General features: G+C 49.0%; 7 protein-coding genes across 7 annotated transcripts; 3 read left to right on the forward strand and 4 right to left on the reverse strand.

Moving 5' to 3' along the window:
• Window positions 1–264: 264 nt before the first annotated feature.
• K441DRAFT_569763 (lysophospholipase NTE1) lies at window positions 265–4,927 on the reverse strand (the record flags this gene model as incomplete). The annotated part of the gene is made up of 3 exons (XM_067643877.1): window positions 265–949; window positions 995–4,642; window positions 4,692–4,927. The coding sequence occupies 3 exons, from the start codon at window positions 4,925–4,927 to the stop codon at window positions 265–267; spliced, it is 4,569 nt and encodes a 1,522-aa protein (XP_067502178.1).
• A 295-nt stretch (window positions 4,928–5,222) lies between these two features.
• On the forward strand, window positions 5,223–7,760 carry K441DRAFT_662826 (actin-like ATPase domain-containing protein). The gene is made up of 3 exons (XM_067649103.1): window positions 5,223–5,292; window positions 5,361–6,825; window positions 6,881–7,760. The coding sequence occupies exons 1-3, from the start codon at window positions 5,263–5,265 to the stop codon at window positions 7,357–7,359; spliced, it is 1,974 nt and encodes a 657-aa protein (XP_067502179.1). The 5' UTR covers window positions 5,223–5,262; the 3' UTR covers window positions 7,360–7,760.
• A 2,075-nt stretch (window positions 7,761–9,835) lies between these two features.
• Window positions 9,836–11,994, forward strand: K441DRAFT_177423 (guanine deaminase). The gene is made up of 2 exons (XM_067640354.1): window positions 9,836–10,225; window positions 10,394–11,994. Exons 1-2 carry the CDS (start codon window positions 9,997–9,999, stop codon window positions 11,545–11,547), a joined length of 1,383 nt encoding a protein of 460 aa, XP_067502180.1. The 5' UTR covers window positions 9,836–9,996; the 3' UTR covers window positions 11,548–11,994.
• A 1,826-nt stretch (window positions 11,995–13,820) lies between these two features.
• Window positions 13,821–15,335, reverse strand: K441DRAFT_569966 (pantothenate kinase; the record flags this gene model as incomplete). Its single annotated transcript, XM_067643888.1, has 4 exons — window positions 13,821–14,103; window positions 14,160–14,694; window positions 14,754–15,036; window positions 15,096–15,335. The coding sequence occupies 4 exons, from the start codon at window positions 15,333–15,335 to the stop codon at window positions 13,821–13,823; spliced, it is 1,341 nt and encodes a 446-aa protein (XP_067502181.1).
• A 281-nt stretch (window positions 15,336–15,616) lies between these two features.
• Window positions 15,617–17,473, reverse strand: K441DRAFT_697725 (uncharacterized protein). The gene is made up of 3 exons (XM_067653001.1): window positions 17,071–17,473; window positions 16,112–17,014; window positions 15,617–16,063 (listed from the first exon to the last, which is right to left on the reverse strand). Exons 1-3 carry the CDS (start codon window positions 17,343–17,345, stop codon window positions 15,973–15,975), a joined length of 1,269 nt encoding a protein of 422 aa, XP_067502182.1. The 5' UTR covers window positions 17,346–17,473; the 3' UTR covers window positions 15,617–15,972.
• Window positions 17,474–17,651: 178 nt separating this feature from the next.
• On the forward strand, window positions 17,652–20,119 carry K441DRAFT_662830 (UPF0016-domain-containing protein). The gene is made up of 3 exons (XM_067649104.1): window positions 17,652–18,660; window positions 18,722–19,616; window positions 19,678–20,119. Exons 1-3 carry the CDS (start codon window positions 18,061–18,063, stop codon window positions 19,749–19,751), a joined length of 1,569 nt encoding a protein of 522 aa, XP_067502183.1. The 5' UTR covers window positions 17,652–18,060; the 3' UTR covers window positions 19,752–20,119.
• Window positions 20,120–20,209: 90 nt separating this feature from the next.
• Window positions 20,210–20,891, reverse strand: K441DRAFT_614379 (uncharacterized protein; the record flags this gene model as incomplete). Its single annotated transcript, XM_067645676.1, has 1 exon — window positions 20,210–20,891. The coding sequence occupies one exon, from the start codon at window positions 20,889–20,891 to the stop codon at window positions 20,247–20,249; it is 645 nt and encodes a 214-aa protein (XP_067502184.1). The 3' UTR covers window positions 20,210–20,246.
• Between the last annotated feature and the right edge of the window lie 784 nt (window positions 20,892–21,675).

Raw genomic sequence — 21,675 nt, forward strand, 5'->3', positions numbered from 1 at the left:
GTGTCTTGTGTCGCATTCAGAACAGCGCCAGCTGTATTTATCCTCTCCACAAAGCTCCTTCTCCAATTAGCCATTAAACTTTTCCCCACAATGAATGCTCGCAACCAACTAAGCCAAACCTTCATGAATAAGTGAAGAATCTATTTCTTTCTATGCCAGCTATATCCAAGCTGGTGGAATGCGTTGCACTAGATACAACGCTTACCATGATACCGGTAACGCCAATGATGCAGTCATGTTCGTTTCGCCATCAAGTGTTCGCCATCAAATACTCGCTCTCCTAGGTGCCATCGTTCTTCTCAAATTCCTCTCTTTCTCTGTCTCTTCCATGACAGGCAAGACACCCCGATCCCTCAGCTGGGCCAAATAATCCTTGCCGTACTTATATCCAACCTGATAGATCTCGTCGAATTTTGCAAAATCTAGCGTGCCGTAGGGATCGATTGGTGGCCGCATGTATCTACAACCTGGCGTGGTTTTGGCGCGTTCAAGCGCATCAACGCTCGAAACATATGCAAGACGAGCCTGAATTTCTGCTAGTGTGGGAGGGTTAGGGTAGGAGGAGAAGGGGTTCCATCGGTTTAGGAGGGCCCAGAAGCCGGAGAGAGAGTCGCCGAAAGACTGGGGTGTTGTGTCATCGAGGCTACCGACATCGACAGCAAATATGACGTCCGCACCAAGAGATTTCATGTGAGCGACCGTAAGGTTGTCGATATAACCACCATCGACTAATAAGCTGCCGTTATCGCATAGTGGGGGAAGGAGACCAGCAAGTGACATTGAGGCTCGCACATAGCGCCAGACATATCCACTCGTGTGAATCTCAGACTGGCTCCTGCTTATATTGGTGGTGTTGCAGTAGAATTCGAGCCAAAAATCCTCAATTTGCGAGTTTCCGAAAGTCTTAAATATTCCGCGGTTGAACTCGTGGCCGGTGGTATATGACACACTATTAAGTTAGCGAGGTAAAGCAGCATGAGGGGAGAGTACTTACGAGGGATATGTGAGGTCGAGAGCAAACCTCCACATGCTACCCATCCGACCGGCGAATTTCTTGGCTCTTCCGTACATTGGTACGACATCTGCATCCCATGCGTACAGGGCTCCAATAAAGGCACCTATGGAAGTGCCCCCAACGATATCAATAGGTATGCCAGCTTCCTCCAATGCTCGAATGATACCAATTTGAGAGATTCCTCTGGCACCTCCACCCCCAAGGACAAGGCCGACTGATTTGCTGCATAGCCGACGGGCTAATCGGTGGAAGTCGCCTTTGAAGGGTGTTTCTGCGGAGTAGAGAGGTGTTTGTCGAACTTTCCGCGATGTGTATTTTTGAATTTCGGCTTGGAGAACTTGTACACGTTGTTTCAACGCATTTCCAAAGCGCCGGCCGGCTGGGTGGACGGGCTCCGGAGTAGTCCTAAAAGACATTTGGATGTGATGATGACCGCCATTGACCCACATACGATTTCGAAGCCATTTGCGGGTGAGGCCAGGCGGGCAGTATCTCTCCGAATGCAGAAGCACTAGCTCTTTCCGCGCTGTAGTCTTGGTCGTGAGCAAAAATCTTTCATATTCACCAATACTTGGAGAACCTTCTGCGAGACCAACCAGAAGAATACAGTCAGCTTGGCTAATACACGTCTGGGTCCATGGGGACTTCACGTTCGTGTCCGCGACATAAAGCACAAGGCCGTACTTCTCTTCTAGATCCGCTAGGTATTGTGATAACTTGAGTTTCCCCATTCGATTGAAAGCATGTCTGCCAAGGTGGTTCAGGATAGCAGCTTGATTTAATGAGACGACGCCATTAGGTGTGCCGATCTGATTTAAAGCATTCATAAGTCGACCGGCAAATTCAACAACGGGTATCCCAGCTGTCACCGGGAGAATTGCCACTGTGCGAAGGTTCACGGTAGACGATACATTGCTGCGTAGAGCCTTTGCGGTCCGTTCTTTCGCATGTTCGTGAAGTGGATCATCGACCAACGCCCGCATGCGTGTCGCGATAATCTTCGAGATTTTAATAGTGATCCCAGGATGCTCGAGTGCTAAGCTATTGAATAGAGTCTTCGGGAACTTCGCAAGCTCGGTGTCTCGAATGGCGTGTAAAGATCCGGGTCGGGCCGATTCCGTAAGAACTTCAAGTTCTCCAACACTATCACCTTGACCATATTCGCCTATCACTTTCATCCCGTCATTTTCCCCTTCTTGGATCGCTCTTAGGCGGCCATTGAGAACGATATAGATGGCATCGCTTTCTTCTCCTTGATTGTATATAACTTGCCCCGCATTGACCTGAACCCATTCTAACGCAAAATCGATATGCAATATTAGGCGAGGTAGAAGGGTTGTTAATCGTTTGGCCATGGTAAGGAGAACGACTGGATATCGATCCACAATTCTCTCAATCGAAGCTCGTGGGAGAAAACCAACGTACACATCTGTCTTTGCTGTAACATCAATGAATGATCTGTAAGAAGATACAGTTCCTAAGTATCCAGCAAGACCTCCTGGCTTCGTTAAGAATAGACTCTTTCTTGTTTTCTTTTTCTTTCCGGCCTCACTGCCACGCCCAACAGGCCCTGCCCGTGAGGAACCGGTAACGGTTCGCTTTAATGGCGGGCCAGCAAAGAGATCAGACTCTCCCATCCCAGGAGCTCTAGGGAACGTACCCATCACATTGGACTCAGAGTGATCTTCGTCAGCTGGGACGCTAACATCGAGAAATCCATCGATGACATAATACAGACCAGGGTTCCTCTCGCCTTGCTCCACGAGAACAGCACCTTTTGGAAAAAAGACAATCTCGACGTCATTCACAATTTCCTCCAGAATACTGTGATTACCGCTAACGCTGACGGCAGATAATGACGTTGAAGTAAGAGATTCCGAATCGCCATCACCGGATGCCTCATAAGGATCTATGAAGCCAAAAACGTTGGTAAATATTGCCTTTTGTTTCTTGGCATCGAACGACACCATTCGTGGAGACTGCTCAACCGAATTGGCTTTCATCATATTGTTTTGTAAGTTTGTCAATCCAATTGCTTTGAACATGCAGTCAAGCACTGATTCGCGGAATATGCCGTCCTCGTCAAGAGATTCTTGTCGGTGCAGTGGTACTGGTCCGCGCAGGGACGATGCAAAAGGATTGAAGGCACCTGAGTCTAATGGCGTGCGGGAATCCCTCCGTCCTTCTACAGTCTGATAGGGTTGAGAAAAGCTGAGTCGTCCGTGTCTGCCTCTGCCTCTCGGCAGGTGTGTATTGGTGAGGAGATCTCCAGCACTAACGCCAGATCTTTCGCTTTGTTCGGTAGATTCCGGAGAATTCAGCCTCGTAATGGTCTCGTTACTCCCGTCAAAAGATGACGAGGCCCGCGCCGCAACAAGTGTAGCTCTTGCAGCTGCTCCTTTCCTTAAACCAGCACTTGATCTTCTACGCCGGCCAGCCCCGGGATTGTGCAACGCAATGCCTTTCATGCCCTCCTCCGGACCAATTCGTTCTCTCTCTTTTGCAAATTTTTCCTTTAGCCTCTCTAGGGCTGCATCACGAAGGAATCCAGGTAGGTCATATGTGGTGTATTTGTTCATCAATCTCTCTGTTCGGAGGACTTCACTGGTTAGGCCAAGGTAGGCATGACCGGTTGCGAGAGTGACACGCTGTAATCGCGTTAGGATAACTTGAACTATGTGTGCGGTAGCTTTTGGGTAAACCCGAGTTAAGCGACGAAACGCGGTAGCTGGAATGATGGCTATAGTTGTATCTACCGTGGCTCTAGCCACTATATCAGGGTGTGCGGATTTCGAATTCCTGGTTCTTGATCGCGACTTCTTGAATGATTTTTCACGATGACTAGGTAGTTCTCCGTTCATATCCAGCGATAAAGGCGGTACGCTAGGAAGCTGGCCACCTGCCGTAGGGCTGGCTAAACCGGAGGTCCGCCGATTTCTTAAATTGGATTGAGGGGGTGTTTGGGGTGTGTGTACTGGACTTTGAGGACCCGAGTCAGGAGTAAAGCTTCCTAGCCTCACAACAGGGACCCGTATAGACCTGGTGTGACCTGGGCCGGTACTAGAGGCGCTAGACTCAACGCCTCCATCTTCATCGTCCTCATGGCGGAGCTTAATATCCTCTGTAAATAGAGATAGGATTGAGAATAGTGATGACATAGGAGCCCCATTCTTAACCTCTGTTAGAAGTTGGTATCCCTGGCTATGCCCGTGGTGCCCTTCCCCATCGTCTGAAGACCTCCCTGGCGTCCTAGTTTCATTGTCCGAACCCGGACCCTCTCGATTTGATTTGACGAAAATCTGGACCAACCCGTCCACAACTAGACAGAAGCCTTTTTCTTCTTCCAATAGCAAAGTTTCTCCAGCTATCAGTTTCCTGGTTTGCATCGTTCGTGTCAACTCGTGGAAAACAGGTCGCTCTAAATATCCAAAAACTTTTATTGCGCTGAGGAACTCATCTAGATAGTTGGAAAGACCCCGCTTCGAGTCGCTCTCTTGGCTGTCTGGGAATACTTCGACTCGCGGTTCTTCGCGCTGCGGTTCCGGGGGTAGTCGGGAATACATGTTCATAAACCGATATCGTACGAAATAACTGATTGTGGAGGCAAAGAATACGACGATTAACAACCTGTGTTGTGGTTAGAGCGAACTTCTGCAAAAATACCGGGAAAGCATACAAGGTCGTAAAGTTCATAGTAAAGGTCAGACTCATAGAAAAGAGGGTGAATAGCCATGTTGGCAGAGTAATAGTAGTAAAGGTAATGGCCCAGTAAAGAACGCCTGGGATGACTCTGAGAATAGCCAATATCACGCGTCCTAAAAGCCTCGTATTGGACCATGATGATGTCTCGGTAACTTTTACTATGGTTATAGGAGCTGAAGTCTGTCCAACAGCATTGGAGGCTCTGGACATGAGGTCGATAGAGGTGTTTGCGACTGACGCCATCTCTGAAGCCTCCATTGCTAAGGTTCAGACGCAGAGCTTAGTAGAGCATGTGGTGTTCAGGGTGGAGGCTCCTCGAGATGCTTGCCAGGTTCCTGGAGTGGTCTCTTTCCTGTTCGGCGCATAGTGAACGAGCGGGTTGGAAGGTCTAATGCAGCCCACGTTGTCGGTGGATTGGAAGCAACGAAACTATTGCCGGGCGGTGAGATGCGGCAGGTGAGAGCTTCGCGACTTTCCACCTGCGCCATTCAATACCACGCGCGCCGTCAGAACAAGACGTCCGAATCAGCGGATAATTATTAACCATGCCGCCCTTCAAAGATGAGCAAATCATTGTACATCAACCAGCCACATTCTCTTGCTTTGCCCCCACTCGTGCCACATGTGCTGACCAGATGCCCAGATAATTGCACCGGGCTCAGAAACCACAACTGCGCAGCTAGGTCTGCCCGAGTCCTTCACTCCCGCCCACTTACGTGTGAGGTCGCGCATGTTCCTCGCTGAGAAAGATGGAGAATGGGAGCCGTACAAGGTGCGCCGGCGAACCGATAAGACCGAGAGAAACCCAGTGCTTCAGGAAGAGGTCGAAGAAATCAATGATATGAAGAAAACCTTCGGAGAGCCCGAGGATGACGAGATTATATATGAAGAAGACCCAGTATCTGAAGAAGGCGCTGTGTGGCCCATTTCCGAGGGCAGGATAACGAATTGGCCGTGTTTCTTCGCTCTGATGACCCACGTCTACAATACCCTGAATCCGCCTTTCCATACACCTATTCTCCTAATAGCGCAACCGGCTTGGACGCCACGCGAGCATGAGAAGCTCACGCAATTCTTCTTCGAGAAATTCAAGACACCAGCCTTCGGCCTCATGGACTCAGCGATTGCGACAGCCTGGGCGTATGGCGTGCACACGGCTACAGTTGTGGATGTGGGACGGGACAAAGTCGATGTGACGGCTGTTAGTGAATTTATACCTCACGGTACAGGAAGGGTGGTTGCGCTCCCAAATTGTGGAGGCGAAGCCATGACTGAGCGGCTACTCAAAATACTGCGTTCTAAAGGATTCACGCGCGAAATGTGCGAGCAGCTTAAGAGAAGTGCAATTTGCGAGATTCTGCCTGTCGGCGTACGACTACCTGGTACATCAGATTCACCTGTCCAGCAAGTCATTACGAATCCCGCCGCAGCAGCCTCAACCGGCGCGACAGGATCAGGACCAGGGCGTAGAGAGTCTGCTGCTGCACTTGGCATGGTGCCAAGAGGTCCTGGACCAGACACAGAAATCGGCGAGGAGCAGAATGGCGATGATGAAAACGAGGGAGTACTCGATGTTGCTAGTATCGTTGCAGGTGGTAAAATGAACGAATACCTTGCACGAAAGGAGAGAGAGAAGCAAGAAAAAGCCGCAGCAAAGAAGAAAGGGGCCGAAACAGCTCCAGTCCAAGCTCGCCCTGTACGGCTGCCAAATTCGAAACGAGAGCGTAATACGTTCATGTATGAGGATCACGCGTTGCTTGATCAGCTGAAAAGTATGAACCTTGGCAGCAAAGGCATGGCGGAGGCACAAGCAGCTTTAGATGAAGGACCGCAGAAGAAGCATGATGCACCAGAGCAAATGGATGTTGGCGAGCCGAGATCAGCAGTTGAAGCCAACGGTACTTCTGATTTCTTGTTCTCGTCCCATACCGGACCCATCAGACGAGAAATCGAGGTCGGAACAGAAAGATTCCAAGCTGCCAGCGGGGGGATCCTCGAAAGAATTGCAGACGCGATACATCGAACCATCTCATCTGTTGAAGAGGTAAACAAAAGGAGTGAGCTCTGGGATTCTCTCATCATCTGCGGGAACGGATCCAAAATAAGAGGTAGCCTCACTTTCCTTACTGAACAACAATAACGATCTGACTCTCGCTTCTGCAGGCTTCAAAGATGGCTTGATGTCGACTCTCCAAACTAAATATCTCATTTCTCCCTCCTCCGCTACAATCTTCACCAGCGAGCTCCCTTCCAATATGTCAACCCCAGCCGGCACCGGGGCCAACACCCCACAGCCGCAACTCGGGCCGCATGGCTCTTCTAGTCAAGTAAACCCGCTCCTACTAGCCGCCACAACCGGACAGAACCCGCATCTACTTCACCCCAACAACGCACTCCCCTCCATACACAGCCACAATGCGCACTCGTCTCATGGGCAAACGCCCACCAGCATCAAGCTAGCCCGACCGCCAGAGTACTTCCCTGAGTGGAAAGACGTCGGGTATGATGAAGCTGCATTCTTGGGCGCGCAGGTGGCAGCCAAGGTCATTTTCGTCGTGGATCAAGGTATGAGCAAAGGCTATATGACGCGTCCGGATTACAATGATCAGGGCCCGACGGGTATTCACGATTATAGCATGTAGCCTAGTCAATAGAGGGGAGGAACCCGGATTGTTTTTATTGGCAGGATAAGGAGTTTTGGATTCTAAGCTGGAGTTGATCTAGATGACGGATTAATTTACTGCTTCTTGCTGTAAAAGTACCGGGCTAGGTAGAACGGCGGGCAATGTTACGTTGCAGCTTCCCTTCACAGTTAAAAAGTCTTCATACCACGCCCTGCCAAGTCTACAAGTATTATATGTCGGTGAGCTGGTGTCTAAAAGGGTAGTGCACCATTGCTAAAGGCGCATGTTGCTTATCTCATTAATCAGACCCCCGGTGGATCGTACGCGCGGGCATACCGTTCCTTATCACCCAACGAATTTTCTACCGAGGGTCTGAGGCTTATGGTCGCAGCTGTGGTGGTAACGGAGCATCAAAATACACCAAAAATTACCTTTTTTACCGCTATCTCGACCCTTTTATAACGCCTAGTTATTATAAAAACACTATAAGGTAGGAGCTCTTTAGCTTCTCCATCTAATATATTAAATAACGACGTCGTAGCTATATTATATAAAATATTAAATATAAGTAGTCGGTCGTATATTATCTAAAACTCGTCGGTTAGTTTTCGTCTAGCTTATCGTAATTTTTATTGTAATTGTACCTTACTGCTATACCTTATATACTTCTCTATATCTAAAAACTATCCCTTAACACGTTAGGGCACCCAGAGGAGAAGGCCCGTGCGCGAACACCAAAACTTGAACAACGCGTTTATCTAGGCGGCAGCGTCATTCAAGGACTTATTTTAGCNGCAGTATCTATAAAATACCGTTCTGCAAGAAGTACGGCCGCTAGAGACTTTATATCANGCGACTCAACTCCAAAGATAAGCTTATATATTATTTCGCTATGAAATCAGAAGCTTTGTATTCCTAAGCACAGGCATTGAATTCTATTGATCTGATTGGTAGGCTCTTATCGATAACACGGGTGCCCAAGTTGACGTGTTAAGGGATAAGCTAAAAGCTCTTTATCTTCTCTGTCGCCTCTACGTTATAGCGGTATCGTAGCTCTATTTTATGATAAGTTGGATATAGGTAGTTGGTCGGATTTAGTCCAAGTCTACGAAGATTCCGTTTAAAATCTAACTTAACTTTTACGATCTATATCTTGCCTCTTACAGGTATAGGGCTATAGCATATATTTATAATAATACAATTACTTGAAGAACCTATTGTGTTAAATAAATGTATTATGACTATCCTTGCAACGCTGGTGTCCAACGAGTCGATCCGTGCGCGAACACCATTTTCAAATGTTCGCAGACGCGTCTATACAATTATATAGTAATATAATTAACCACCATGCCTTCCAATCGTGCCTGTAGAATTCCATTCTGCAGGAAGGACGAGTGCTGGGGCTTACATATTACATGACTCTCCACCAAAAATTAAGCTCTTACAGCATTTTATATACATATCAAAAGCCTCAAATATCTCATCATGGCTCATTGATCCTAACGATTTGATTGGCTAATCCTTATCGATAACCGTTGGACGCGAGCGTTGCAAGGGATAGAAAAGGTTAAAAATCGATTTTTAAAATATTTGCTTCTTACTAAACCGACGCCCATAAGCTCTCAGACGCTTCGCTGAAGATTTGGGGGGTATATAGGGAGCCGTTGCACGTGCTTCCCCTACCCCGTAACCAAAATCTACTACGGAGCGTCTGATTTGTGAGATCCCTTTGTGTGGCAGAAGAGACTTTTCGTATTGGGCGCTTTGGGCGCTCCTGCCTGGGTTAGCATGCTGCAGGCACCCTAGCTAGCGTGATTTGATTAGCAAGCCTCACCAAAACGCCTCAATATTGCGATCCGATGAAATACTGCAGAAGGCCACCACTAAAAACACCTAACTATATATATATATTTAAAGAAGTTGGGCAAAAGGTCGTAATATATAATATCATAACTGTAGGTTTCTGCCCTTCCCATATTAACCAGCTGCTAATTATATAGGAAAATCCTCCATTAGAGTTCTCCCCTAAACTGCCACCTATCCGCTTTATACGCGTTCCTAACATTAATAAGGATAAGCCGGTAAAGAACCAGCTCAAGGCTATAAGGGAGGACGTACCATATACGTTAAATGAGGTATATTAAGTGCTACAAGTGGTTGAACGTTCGACCAGCGGTTATTCGATATCCAAGCGTCAATGAGGCGCCAGCACCCTTGCTGCCGAGCAATCGCACTGACCAGAGGCTTAACACCAAGCTCTTTTCAGTATAGAGCCTCTAGATTGGCTTATGAGGCGTGCATATACGAAAAGTCCTTGCCACACAAAGGGATAACATATTGCCCTATCGGTGCACGCCGCTCGGCGCAAACCGCTTGTGTCGAGTTGCCTGATCGGTGCGCCCCAGCGTTGCGGCCGGCGGTGCAGATAAAGAATGCTCTCCCCTTCCAAGCACTCTATTACTGCCTGCTGATAGACTTGCTATATCCCCCAAACTCAGAAATATCTATATTCTAGGAATGGGGAGGTAAGAATTGGCTTTTGCTCTGTGGTTTTTCTAGGCCGAAGACTCTTCCTCGCGCAAGATCAGTGCTGTTGCTTTGCTTATCGCGTCCCAACCTTCTCTCCCAAGCTTCTCTTCAAGAAATATTAAGACCATGGCGCCGTCGCTTGAGAAAACTATCTATGTTGGCGCTTTCGTGCACAGCAAGTCCCTGCAAGAGCTGGAGATCTGCCAAATGGGCGCTATTGGGGTAGATGAGAACGGCACGATAGCATTTGTGGAACGCTACGTCACAGATGAGGCTCCACGGAAGAAAGATGGATGGGAGAGTGCGAAGATAGTGAAAGTAGGAGAGAATGGGTTTTTCTTCCCTGGATTCATTGGTAAGGAGTCTTGTCATTTTCACAATCCGGAAGTGCTGGATGTTTTTATTTATAAAACTCAGGCAGGCCCGGGGCCTTTGAATACATATTTGGGCTTGAGGTTCTAGGCTTTCTCATCATTTTTTCTTACATCCATTTTGCAACTCCTATTTTCTAACGGCCAACCAGACACGCACATCCACGCCTCGCAATACCCCAACGCCGGCATCTTCGGCAAATCCACACTCCTCGACTGGCTAAACACGTACACCTTCCCGCTCGAATCCAGCCTCTCATCACTCGCCCGCGCCAAGCAAGTCTACAACCGCGTCGTCAGCCGCACCCTGTCCCACGGCACCACCACTGCCGCCTACTACGCCACCGTGCACGTCGCCTCAACCAACCTGCTCGCCGACATCTGCCTCGAAAAGGGCCAGCGCGCCTTCGTCGGCCGCGTGTGCATGAACACGCTGTCGCCTGACTACTACCGCGACGCCAGCATCGAGGACGGCATCAGAGACTCCAAGGCCTCCATCGACTACATCCAGCAGATTGACCCCAATGCCGAGCTCGTCGCGCCGATCATCACGCCCCGCTTCGCCCCGAGCTGCACCAGCGAGTGTCTGCGTGCGCTGGGCGACTTGCACCGCGAGACGGGCGTGCACTGCCAGACGCACATCTCCGAGAACAAGCCCGAGGTGGCGCTTGTGAAGGAGCTGTTTCCCGAAAGCAAGTCGTACGCCGACGTGTATTATGCGGCAGGCTTGCTGACGCCCAAGATGATCCTGGCCCATGCGGTTCACTTGACCGAGGAGGAGGTGGCCTTGATCAAGGCCTGTGGGGCTAAGATTAGCCATTGCCCCGCGAGTAACACGGCGCTGACATCTGGGTGCGCGAAGGTGAGGGAGTTGATTGAGAGTGGCATCACTGTGGGATTAGGGACGGATGTTAGCGGAGGCTTCAGCCCGAGTGTACTGGAAATGGCTAGGCAGGCTATTTGGGTGAGCCGGTTTGTCGCAATGAACGATGGAGACCAGGCTAAGTTGTCCACTGAAGAGGTGTTGTACCTCGCAACGAGAGGTGGTGCTAAGGTTGTTGGACTTGAGGAGAAGGTGGGTGGATTTGAGGTCGGCATGGACTGGGATGCCCAGATGATTGGCCTAGGAGCGGTTCCAGACGGAGGAGAATCTAACTTGGAGGCGGACGATCCAGTGGATATATTTGGGTGGGAAAGCTGGGATGACAGGGTCGCCAAGTGGGTTTACAATGGCAATGACAAGAGCACGGTGGCTGTGTGGGTGAAGGGAAGATTGGTGCACCAGACAAGCCGATACGAGAGGTGATCGCTATCAAGGTCGAACACGTTGGGTATTGCCGAAACGATTCTTAGTACACTTTGTGAATCGTAAATTAAACGAATACCGTGACGAAGATACAATGGATCTTGACTTTTTTGCTGGCTTAAAACTTTAGTCCTGGTACCCGAGGGAAGGTGATGCCAGGGGGTCTCGTCCCAGCCCTTAGATTTAGCGTATCATCTGTCGATTGGCTCATTGAATGGAATCGTCACTATTTTGAACCTAAGGGTCTTTATGTTGACCTAGCGTGGCGAGAGGAGAATTATTGGAACCTCGTAGTTGATTCTAAGGATCAACACTCTCATCTCAGGCAGGCATATGTGGTTCAAGCTGCCAAACATGTAAGGCTTCTCGTCGCCATAATTGCTCCGACATCAAAAGTTTCTTTCATACCCTTGAATGAAGTTAAGTTGTTCGAAATAAAATAGACGAAGGATTACCAATTTTTTCGGGAGACTCCATAATGGGTGGAAAGCCTGTGCGAGGGTAGTTCTTGTCCAGGATTATCCGGATACTGCCGTATTTCATAATATCCACATCTTCAAGGTCTGGCCTCCCGTCGCGAGAGCCAGCATACCCGTCGTACGAACTCGGGCCTTCCGCTTCTTTATTCGCACTCTCGAGAGGCGCTGAATTGGTCCGCCTTGGCGGGAAGAATTGTATGGAGGGTTCCTCCACAAAACTTTGGCTTCCGCTCCCAATGGGAAAATTGAAGACCGGTTGCAGAGCCGAATGACCTGTTATCTTTGGTGCTTCTCGTACTGATAAATGGTAGAGGGGGCTAGTGAGTCGATGGAGTTGTGTAATTAGGAGATATTGTCGAAGATGCAGATGATGGAGTGACTGATGTCATGAAAGGTGCTTCTAGTTGAGCCTTCCTATTTGAGCGTTTTGTACTTTTCATGAGCCTGAACGGACTCTTCGGAAGGCTGAGATATTGCATTTTCCGGCGGAAGCATCGGGGGCTTGACGGCCGGCATATCTGACTTCCCTGTAGTTGCTGTAGCCAAGCCCTTTTTTCGGCGCTTCAACCCCTTCCTACGGGATTTTGTGGAAATGGATCCTTGTGGGAGTATTGTGGTGCCCAGTGTCGTTGCTAGAGCCATTTCAGGTCTGTCAGAGATCTCGGACGGTCCTAAGGTACTTCTGTTAGGGTATATGGAGCGCTTCGTTCTGGTCCGTAGCAAAAGAGGCTCTTGAGATTGTTGGGCATTCATAGATCCAGACGGAATAGTTGGGTGGAGAATTGTGGCCTCGAGTTTAGGCGCTATTACAGCTGATAGGGAGGCGCTCGTGCGGGTGTCCCAGCGGGGCGTGGAGATGCATGAGAGTCCACCGTGGCAGAGGACACAGGGTTCGAATGCTTTCTTGATACAGTTGACATCAAACGCGCATAAGTCGAACCCTTCCCCGATAAAGACGGCAAACGTGTGCGTGAGCGATTTCGACTGCTGTCATTATTGAGGGCTGTAGAAACCGTGATTGTTGAGGTAGGTATGAACGAAGGCGGCAGATCGGCTGACGGGGTAGTCGCAGGCATAGCTGAAATTGCTGAAGGAGTCACGGTTGATATATCTAGCGTTGTCAAAATTTTGCAGTCAAACTCTTTATTGACCTAATTGTCCACTTCGGAGGCTGTAGACCTTTGATTGAGCTACTCCACTGATTTTCTGGGTGCTCCAAGGACCAAAGGTTCAACATTAAACAGCAAGCCAAGTGAAAAAGATGCGACGACGCAAGTAGGCAAGTTGATAATGAATAAAATACAGGTATGCAAAGTTCAGGATGAGCTGAGTGGACAATTTAGAGAAAGCTAGGGAGGTTGTAGAAGGAATCTGAGTTGAATATGACGCAGTTAATGAGAATGCTAAGACGGGAGAAGCTGTCCAAAGTCATTCTGGCACTAAAATGAAGGTACGAGAGGAGTTGGTTAAGTATCGACCAGCCGAAATTATCAACAAGAAAAAGGGAAGGGCAGTTTTAATGTTGACTACGCCGTCTTGTCCCGGACCGACAAAAGCAAGTGAGGAAGAAATCTTAAGATGCTGCAGATAGTTTACATGTTGGTCTAATTTTCAATTCATTTCAGGTGTCGAATTCTATTCAGCAACGATAGACCGGTCCCGCCAACTCTACCGCCAACTCAATTCTAGGAATATTGAATCGGTTGCTTAGCTTCGTGCTTAGGCGTTAGAACACGAAGCTAGACCCTCCTACAAGGCCGACGATATACCATCAAATGATACAGGTGGTCCATTTCACTGTCCTCTCAAGCTTGTTTTGTATAGAGGGGCGAGGGCCTCCATGCTGTTCCTTCTTCCCCAATTCTTCGGTTGCCGCTTCAGAAACGCACCTACAGCGCCTAGATAGCCTTCGTGTCGTAGGAAATACGCTTGTTTTTCGCCTTTCGACCAAAACTTGATAGCATAGGAGAGCGTATTCATGGTCTGGTAATGACCTCCAATGAACGAGCCTCCGAAGTAAATGTGCTCGAGGTTGTGTTTTTCGGCATGCAAGTATGCGATTTGACCAATATTATTACTGCAGAGCGTAAGCGTCAACCGATAAAGTCTACTTCGCGCTGCTAAGATACATACCTGACGGCGTAGAGAAGGCTTCGACTAATATCCTCAGGTTTAAAGGATCTGCTAGGCTCGGGCTCTCCATTGATGCCATCAAGCTCACTGTTGTGGCTGTGGTCTCCATTTGCCAATCCGCCATGATCTTCCGCGTCTCGCTCGGCTTGTCGTTTCATCTTGTACACTTTGCCAAAGCTACTCGCAATTGTCGTGCTCTTAAGCCCAATTTTGTTGTAGTCCGTGCCGTAGATATCACCGACTAGCATGTCTACCGCGGTGTTATCGCCTTTTTCTGCTAGTCTCAACATGTCGTCGAAATTGCGGGCTCCGGTGAGCAGAGAAAGAAGGCCCCAGAGCGTACCGCCTCCAAGCGACGTACCACCAATACGCTGGTATTGCCGTGGTCCTGAGACCTTTATCATGGAGACACCAGAACCAATGTTCACGAGAAGATATGGGTAGATATCTAGTCGCGCTTGAACAAAGTGCATAGGGTCCGCTTCGCTGTAAGTGAAGACTTCGGAGGGGATTTCGGTGATAAAGAAATCAAGACCTGTGGACGCACGTCCGTTGGTGAATATTTAGCATAGCATGCGTATGATTGTAACCTACCAATGATCAAACATTCCATCTCGTCCTCTCGCAAGACCTCTACTTTCAGGGCCTCCTTGATCTTGTCGTAATACTTGAACGCGCCCCCACCAGTAGCCATAACACATAAATCTGACGATTGTGAGCCATTGAGCTGCTGGTGCTCAGCTTGCAGGTGTCGCATGAACTCTATGCATGTGTCGATTTTGTCCGTCTCAAATTTGAGGAAGTTTAGTCTGCCACCTACTTCCTTGGACTGCGGCTCGCGGGAGAAGTACACTAGCTTTGCTAGAGAACCACCAATCTAGACTTCGCGTTAGAAAGCGGGTCTTCAGGAATTCGCACAAGAGACGTGAATATTACATCAACGGCAATGTGGCTTACGACAGCCGTGTGGTTTGGCAGACGGATATCCTTGGTGTCATGCTCGTAGTCATCGCTCTGTGGAGTAGTCGGGTCGTCGTCGACAATGAAAGCACCCTGGACATTGATTCTCACAGCTCCCGGGTGGGTGATGGCGTCCTGAATGTCGGGTTGGGTCGTTCGTCGTTGGTGCTGTTGGTGCTTCCCGGTTTCCTCCGCGCCCGCAATGGCGCCTGCCATCTCCACCGGCATGGGCTGCGGGGGTTTGCGTGTGCTTAGCTGCGGGTCGACAACTGTGGATGAGGTACGACGATGGTTCACCGAACGGCAGCCTCAAGGTCGCACTATATGCAGAGCGAAGTAGAGTGAGGATGTAAGTAAGGTTGCAGACTGCTCCATCCGCCCGGCTTGAGTGGGACCCAGATGGGTTGGCAGGCTCAGAATTACTCGGTATACTCAGGACTGAGGTCTTTGAGGCGATCAAACGCATTTGTATGGACCAAAAGTCCGACGAGATTACGGCCATCGGGGCTTATATATATATGTGTATATTTAACTGAGGGCCGAGCACGAAAGACCTTTCCTTTTGGCTCGGCAATGTTCTTCCACATATGACTGAGTCTTTCACCTTGAGATCGGCGTGCGGTTGGTAGCACTTTTGGTCGCGTGCCCAGAGAACACTGTCAAACAGTTATATACCGCTAAAGCATACGCGGAAATAAACTGGATTAAGAACGCCTCCCACCCTTGGGTATAAAACGTTGAAAATATGGTGCGAAACGCCTCGGAAATATCAGAAGTCACCGTCACAATGTGCTAAGCCTCCTGTCCATTTCAGAAAACACCAATCTCAGTCAATCCAACGCCTCCGCGGTGCTCAAATTTTGACGCCTTGATTCCGCAGTTGGTTTTCAATTCGTGATCCAAGGGATACTTCCTCAAAGCCGGGCGGCAAACCGCAGCCAGCTCTATGGAAAAGTTAGTGGGGGATTGAGTAGGCAAGAGGAACCACTCACTTAAGGAACTCAACCTTCAAATTACGAGCCTTGTCCTTAAGATCAACCTGAGTACGATCATCTAAGAGTTTGTGACCCGCAGCCTCGTCATGCCTTTTTATATCTTTCCAACTGCAGCCAATGTCCCCAATATAATCGATTAGAGCTTGACACGCTTCAACGGACCATGGATTCCGAGCTCTCCGTGCTTGGTTGTTGAGTTTAGCCCGTTGGCTAACATGCTGTCTCGCCAACGCCTTCACTTCACTATACTGAGTATACTGGGGGGCAGAGCTAGAAGGCGCCCTTGCTACAGTTTCCTCGCCAGATTCAGGAGTACTATCCCTTACCAATAGACTGTAGTCTTCATCCTGCTGTGTCGCTCGTGGTTGGTGACTCGGAGGCGCCGGAGAAGTTGTAGCAAAGCGGGCACGTTTCGCTTTTGGGACTTGCCGCCTCTGCTCGCTGGTGCCCTGTTCGAACTCATCGTCTCCGCTAGATTCTTCTACGACCTCGAGCCTCCTTTTAGACGCCACTCGCGACGATTTGCCTTTCTTGTTTGTTCTTTGTGCACTCTGGGATTGGCCAAACCCGTCTTGCCATTCAACCCGTTCAGGATTTGGTTGAGGGTCAATAAACCTTCGACGATTTTCCGGCTCGTTCTTCTCTTGTCGTCTGATACGACTTAATGTTCGGGCTGAAGAGCTTGGTGCTGATGCAGCAGGTGTTTCCTCTCGTCTCTCTTCACCATAGTCATCGTCATCGTTAGGGGCAGGCTGCCAGGTACCACCACCATCATCATTATGAGTTTGTTCACAGGGTTCCTCCCTCTGAACCTCAATCTCAGTTGGGATTTCGGAGGGAGCTTGTCCTGTAGGGCGCTTTGGTCTTGTTCCTAAGAAGCTGATTGCCTCTGGGTGTAACCTGAATAGTTGTTAATCAGTTTCGCAAGAAAATTTGATAAAAGTTCTAAAACCCACGATTTCTTGGGATCGAAGCTCGGTCTGCTGCGCTTCCTTTCACTCCTTTGTCCTGAACCAGTAGAAGTCTTCTGGCCCCGCGGAGTCCCTCGTGGTGCTAAACCTAGTGAGGCTCTATCCGCAATGCTCTCTGCCTCATGACCCCGACCCCCTGCGGCCCTTTTGGCATTTCGCTGCGTAGGTCGAGTGGTTGCTGGGAGGATGTGTCTCGACAACGGCTGAGGGGTCGGAGAAATGCGACGGCTGGAGGACCGAACAGCTCTGCGGTCGGCCATTGTACGATTAAATATCGGATTGGGTGAGTTCGCGAATTGCACGCGGCAATGCGCCAGGCACAATAAGGAGGGGAGTCAAATAATATCTTACTGGCGTTGGTCTTAGTGAACAAGCCGGTGGTTTTTTTGGTCGGGTGTTTGTTATTGCTAAGTATGAGCTCGCGCCACATGCAGGTAGGGCAGAACGGGTTCACGTGACGTTCTAGATTGATCAGGTCGACACTGCTGGATCCAACGGCCAGCCGGCCTGTCCGGGTGCCTTCAAAGCCACCTAGAGCACAATGGCTAAGGACGTTTCTGTCTGCGAAATATTCAACACTTTTCTCCACAGTCCTCTTTTGTTGCTCCTTGGGTTGTAGTCTTTCCAGAAATAACAAGTCGCCGTGTGTCTCCTTTCCCAGGTTGCGAACCCCTTGCACCTTTCCCACTTCCGAGGTTCCCTTCCCTTGTTGCACTACCCTAGCGCCTCAATTTGGAGAGCCTCTCCCAAAATTACCTCATATTGCTACAATCCACGTCGTCACCTATATCGAAACCCCCGTTCCCATTGTTCACTCACCCTTTATCCGTCTACCTCAGGCCCGTGCCAAAAGCTTTTGTCCCTCCTTCAAAGAACATCCGTCCTTCAACACGTTGCCCGCGCGCCTAGTGTGGAGTTCCACGCTGTCTTTTTGAGGCACTCCGCAACCCCTTTCAGAATACTTTCTAGATCACCATGAGACTACGAAAACGGCCGGCACCTGTCCTTCTCCTCCTTATACCTGCCCTACCAGTCTTCGCATCTTCACTTCCAGGGGACGTGGAGGCAAAACAGGTAGGTCGTGCCGTCTCCGTGCAAGACTATCCCGCAGCAGCCACCCTTCCGCCGGTATCACCGACCCTAAAACTGGATGTTGGCACCAAGGATGCGCCCGTTGATGGACTAGATGGAAAACCACACAAGGGGCCATTTGTGGAGGGAAAGCTAGGAAAACCAAAAAAGCCTGCTGCGGAGGTGGAAGATATCCTGCCAGTTGCTTCAAAACTCCCTGAATCTTCGAGCAAAAAATTGATCGAAGAGGTCCTTGAAAACGATGGGGTAATGGATGATCCCGATCGCGTCGCGCCGCAGAAAGGGACAACAGGAACAGAGGGTGGTGTGTCTGCGAAGGATAGAGATAGGAAGAAAGAGGAGGACCGGACTGGTGAGAAGGCGGAAAAGATTCCAGATCCACCCAAGGAAGCGCCTGCGTTACCTCACAGTGAACAAGAGTCGATAAAAGATAAGGCACCAACAGAACCATCGACCCGCAAGCTTGGTGCAGTGGGTCTGGAGGTATGTTGCTTAGCTCATTTCCAGTCATAATATCACTTGGCTAACTAGCTTTTACTCTTAGAAACCTACAGACCTGCCCGATACCCCCCATGATATACCTCACCCTGTACCTCCTACGTTACCCAAGGACGACCCTCTAAACACTAGCCCCACACGCAAAGGTTCAGACTCAGCGCCCTCATCCAGCGATGATGACGACACTAGCGGCGTCATTCAGCCGTTCCATTCCTTCATACTTTCCCTAACAATGATTCTCTTCTCAGAAGTCGGCGACAAAACATTCCTTGTTGCTGCTCTAATGGCTATGCGACACCCCCGAGTTCTTGTTTTTTCCGCCGCATTTTCTGCCCTCATCGCGATGACCGTTCTTTCTGCTGTACTCGGTCATACCGTGCCCACATTACTTCCGAAACGATTTACAAATTTTGCTGCGGCGATACTGTTTCTTGTGTTTGGTGCAAAAATGTTACGCGAGGGTTATGCAATGAGCCCCGATGAAGGCGTTGGGGAGGAAATGAAAGAAGTGGAGATGGAATTAGAAGAGAAGGAACATTTGGCGCGGCGGAATAGTCGCAGGCGATCGTCCATCTCGCCATATGTTTTGGAAGCGGGACGCGCAAGACGATCACGATCGAACCCGAGACTTCCAGCGCCACCCAGAAGCCCGTCATCTTCTCCTTCCCGCTCTCCATCTCCTAATGGCTCTTCAATTGCTGGAATGTTGGCTGGACTACATAATCTTTTTTCTCTTCTATTAAGCCCTGCCTGGGTCCAGACGTTTGTAATGACTTTCCTGGGTGAATGGGGTGACCGGAGTCAGATTGCTACGATTGCGATGGCAGCAGGTCAGGATTACTGGTGGGTCACTGGAGGTGCTATCAGCGGCCACGCTGTTTGTACGGCAGTGGCAGTGGTTGGCGGGCGAGCAATAGCAGGGAAAGTGAGCATGCGAGTTGGTAAGTTGAATTTGCCGTCAGGAAACCCTCTCGGTCATGCGTGTATTAACCATTGTGATAGTGACATTGGGAGGCGCTTTTGCTTTCCTTGTATTCGGATTGATATATCTTCTCGAGGCCATATATTCTGGTTAATTTGCATTCCTATGAATTTTGGAATGGGGTGATACCCATGACCGGCGAAAAAGGTTGCGGAGACTTTACGATGTACGCCCGTTGTAATACAGGTCCACAGCGGTACTTTTTTTAAAACTTCTGTAATATTAATTGTATGGCCGACGGTGTGGGTCGAAAAGGCTAAAATGGGTCATGGGAGTCGCAAAGGTCTATTTATCAGCTAGATTTGGAGGCTGTGATATTGAGTGGATAGAGTCGGTTGATAGGAAAACTTGTCGATTGTTTTATGCAAAGAAGATACTGTACATGACTTCGCCTCGGATAATAACAAGTGTACAGTCACCTAAATACTTCTACACGCGAGAATAATTTTCTTTAATACTTTTAGTTATCGAGTTTACTCCAAATGGAAAGCTATTAAGTGTACTATCCCTATTAAACATACTACGCGGGAATTAAATGCATATGCAGCCCGGCAATTCATTTACGAATTTAACAGTCTGTCTTAGGCTCTTATCTCTCGTCATTCATGTGTAAGACCATTCGCAAATCTTCCGAAAGTTCGTATACCCTCTCTTCAGGGATAAGCCTTCTCTCGATAAGCTCGCCAATGGTCAAGTCAGAATTTTCATCGAGAGTTGCTTTCAAAGCCTTAGCTCTCTCCGTAACGTCTTCGATTCCAACGACCCACTTCTCCACCCATTCCTCTGTCACAGCGGCAGGAATTCCAATTTGAATGCTCCGATACGGCAACCTTCCCAAAGCAGGTGTACGTTCTGGATCCCATTGAACCTTGACATTCGCATTCTTTCCCTTCTGTTCAAGGGTTGGAGTCACTGTAGATATGCCATGAGTGAGCACAGCCAGTGATAATAGATGTTTGAAATGCTCATGCTTCATTTTTATGGCAAGGATATGGGCTTGGCGTGCATCTTTGTAGGAATACCCCGATCGATACATCATCCAAGACCAACTTGGTTTAACCCATGTCATACGAGAGAAACGGAAATCAGGTGAGGCATTCAGCTTTTGCTGCTTCACGGCTGGTATGGCGATCGTGGAGGAGTAGGCTTGGTAGACTGTAATTGTGTCTTCATCGTAAGAAGCGCGAATTTGTCGGTACGGAGTTGGTAAACGATCAGAGGCATTTGACTCCATAATGAAGTAATTCAAAACAAAACAAGCTTCTTGCGTGCGGATATCAATTGCCCGAAAGGTGCTGTGGTTTCGAGGATGTTGCAAGCTATAAGTTTCGGTGGTGTAACTATTGAGTCACTTTATCTCGTGAATCAGACCCGTTGGTACGTGCACTACGCGCACGGGCGGGCATACTGCTCCTTATTAACCAACTAAATCTCCCCGAGGGTCTGAGAGCTTACGGGCGTTAAAATACCAAAATGAATCTTTTTCACTGCCGTATCTCGACCCTTTTATAACGCCTAATTATTATAAAAATACTATAAGGTACGAGCTCTTTAGCTTCTCTATCTATTGCATTAAATAACAACGTCGTAGCTATATTATATAAAATATTAGATGTAGGTAGTCGGTCGCATTTTGCCAGGTGAAACCTAAGTAGATAGCAAGGTACGGGCGACCCAGGGGCGACCCAGGGGACGACGGAAACTCACTGGATATTCTTTTCAGCTCTAGCTCCTAAAATACCCTTAGCGCTTGCCTAAAGCGGCATAAAGAAACGAAAAGGGAGTGCGCCAGGATGGCCGGGCTTTCAAGCGCCAGGCTTTCGTGAGGCTGAGCCGTATTTTCAGCGACCGACCGCTAGCCAGAAACCCGTGCTTAGGGTGTGGCATGGAAGGAGGGGGACTTTTCGTTTCTACGGTTTTCCCCATTTCTCCAAAGCATCCATCTCAAACAGACTCCTTCATCCTAGGTTGACATCCGTCCCTAGCGCCATCGACCTGGTGCTCGGGAAGCCCACTTG

The sequence above is a fragment of the Cenococcum geophilum genome (genome assembly GCF_001692895.1).
Source record: "Cenococcum geophilum 1.58 unplaced genomic scaffold K441scaffold_31, whole genome shotgun sequence".
In the NCBI taxonomy this organism is placed as follows: Eukaryota; Fungi; Ascomycota; class Dothideomycetes; order Gloniales; family Gloniaceae; genus Cenococcum; species Cenococcum geophilum.

Coding starts and splice junctions, on each gene's coding strand:
- K441DRAFT_662826 (XM_067649103.1), top strand. CDS start 5,263: ATGCCGCCCTTCAAAGATGAGCAAATCATT. Junction 5,293..5,360: donor TCAAAGATGAGCAAATCATT/GTACATCAACCA, acceptor CCAGATGCCCAG/ATAATTGCACCGGGCTCAGA. Junction 6,826..6,880: donor GAACGGATCCAAAATAAGAG/GTAGCCTCACTT, acceptor TCGCTTCTGCAG/GCTTCAAAGATGGCTTGATG.
- K441DRAFT_177423 (XM_067640354.1), top strand. CDS start 9,997: ATGGCGCCGTCGCTTGAGAAAACTATCTATGTTGGCGCTTTCGTGCAC. Junction 10,226..10,393: donor TTTCTTCCCTGGATTCATTG/GTAAGGAGTCTT, acceptor ACGGCCAACCAG/ACACGCACATCCACGCCTCG.
- K441DRAFT_697725 (XM_067653001.1), bottom strand. CDS start 17,345: ATGGCCGACCGCAGAGCTGTTCGGTCCTCCAGCCGTCGCATTTCTCCG. Junction 17,015..17,070: donor AGCTTCGATCCCAAGAAATC/GTGGGTTTTAGA, acceptor ACAACTATTCAG/GTTACACCCAGAGGCAATCA. Junction 16,064..16,111: donor TTGAAGGTTGAGTTCCTTAA/GTGAGTGGTTCC, acceptor ACTTTTCCATAG/AGCTGGCTGCGGTTTGCCGC.
- K441DRAFT_662830 (XM_067649104.1), top strand. CDS start 18,061: ATGAGACTACGAAAACGGCCGGCACCTGTCCTTCTCCTCCTTATACCT. Junction 18,661..18,721: donor TTGGTGCAGTGGGTCTGGAG/GTATGTTGCTTA, acceptor TTTTACTCTTAG/AAACCTACAGACCTGCCCGA. Junction 19,617..19,677: donor GAAAGTGAGCATGCGAGTTG/GTAAGTTGAATT, acceptor CCATTGTGATAG/TGACATTGGGAGGCGCTTTT.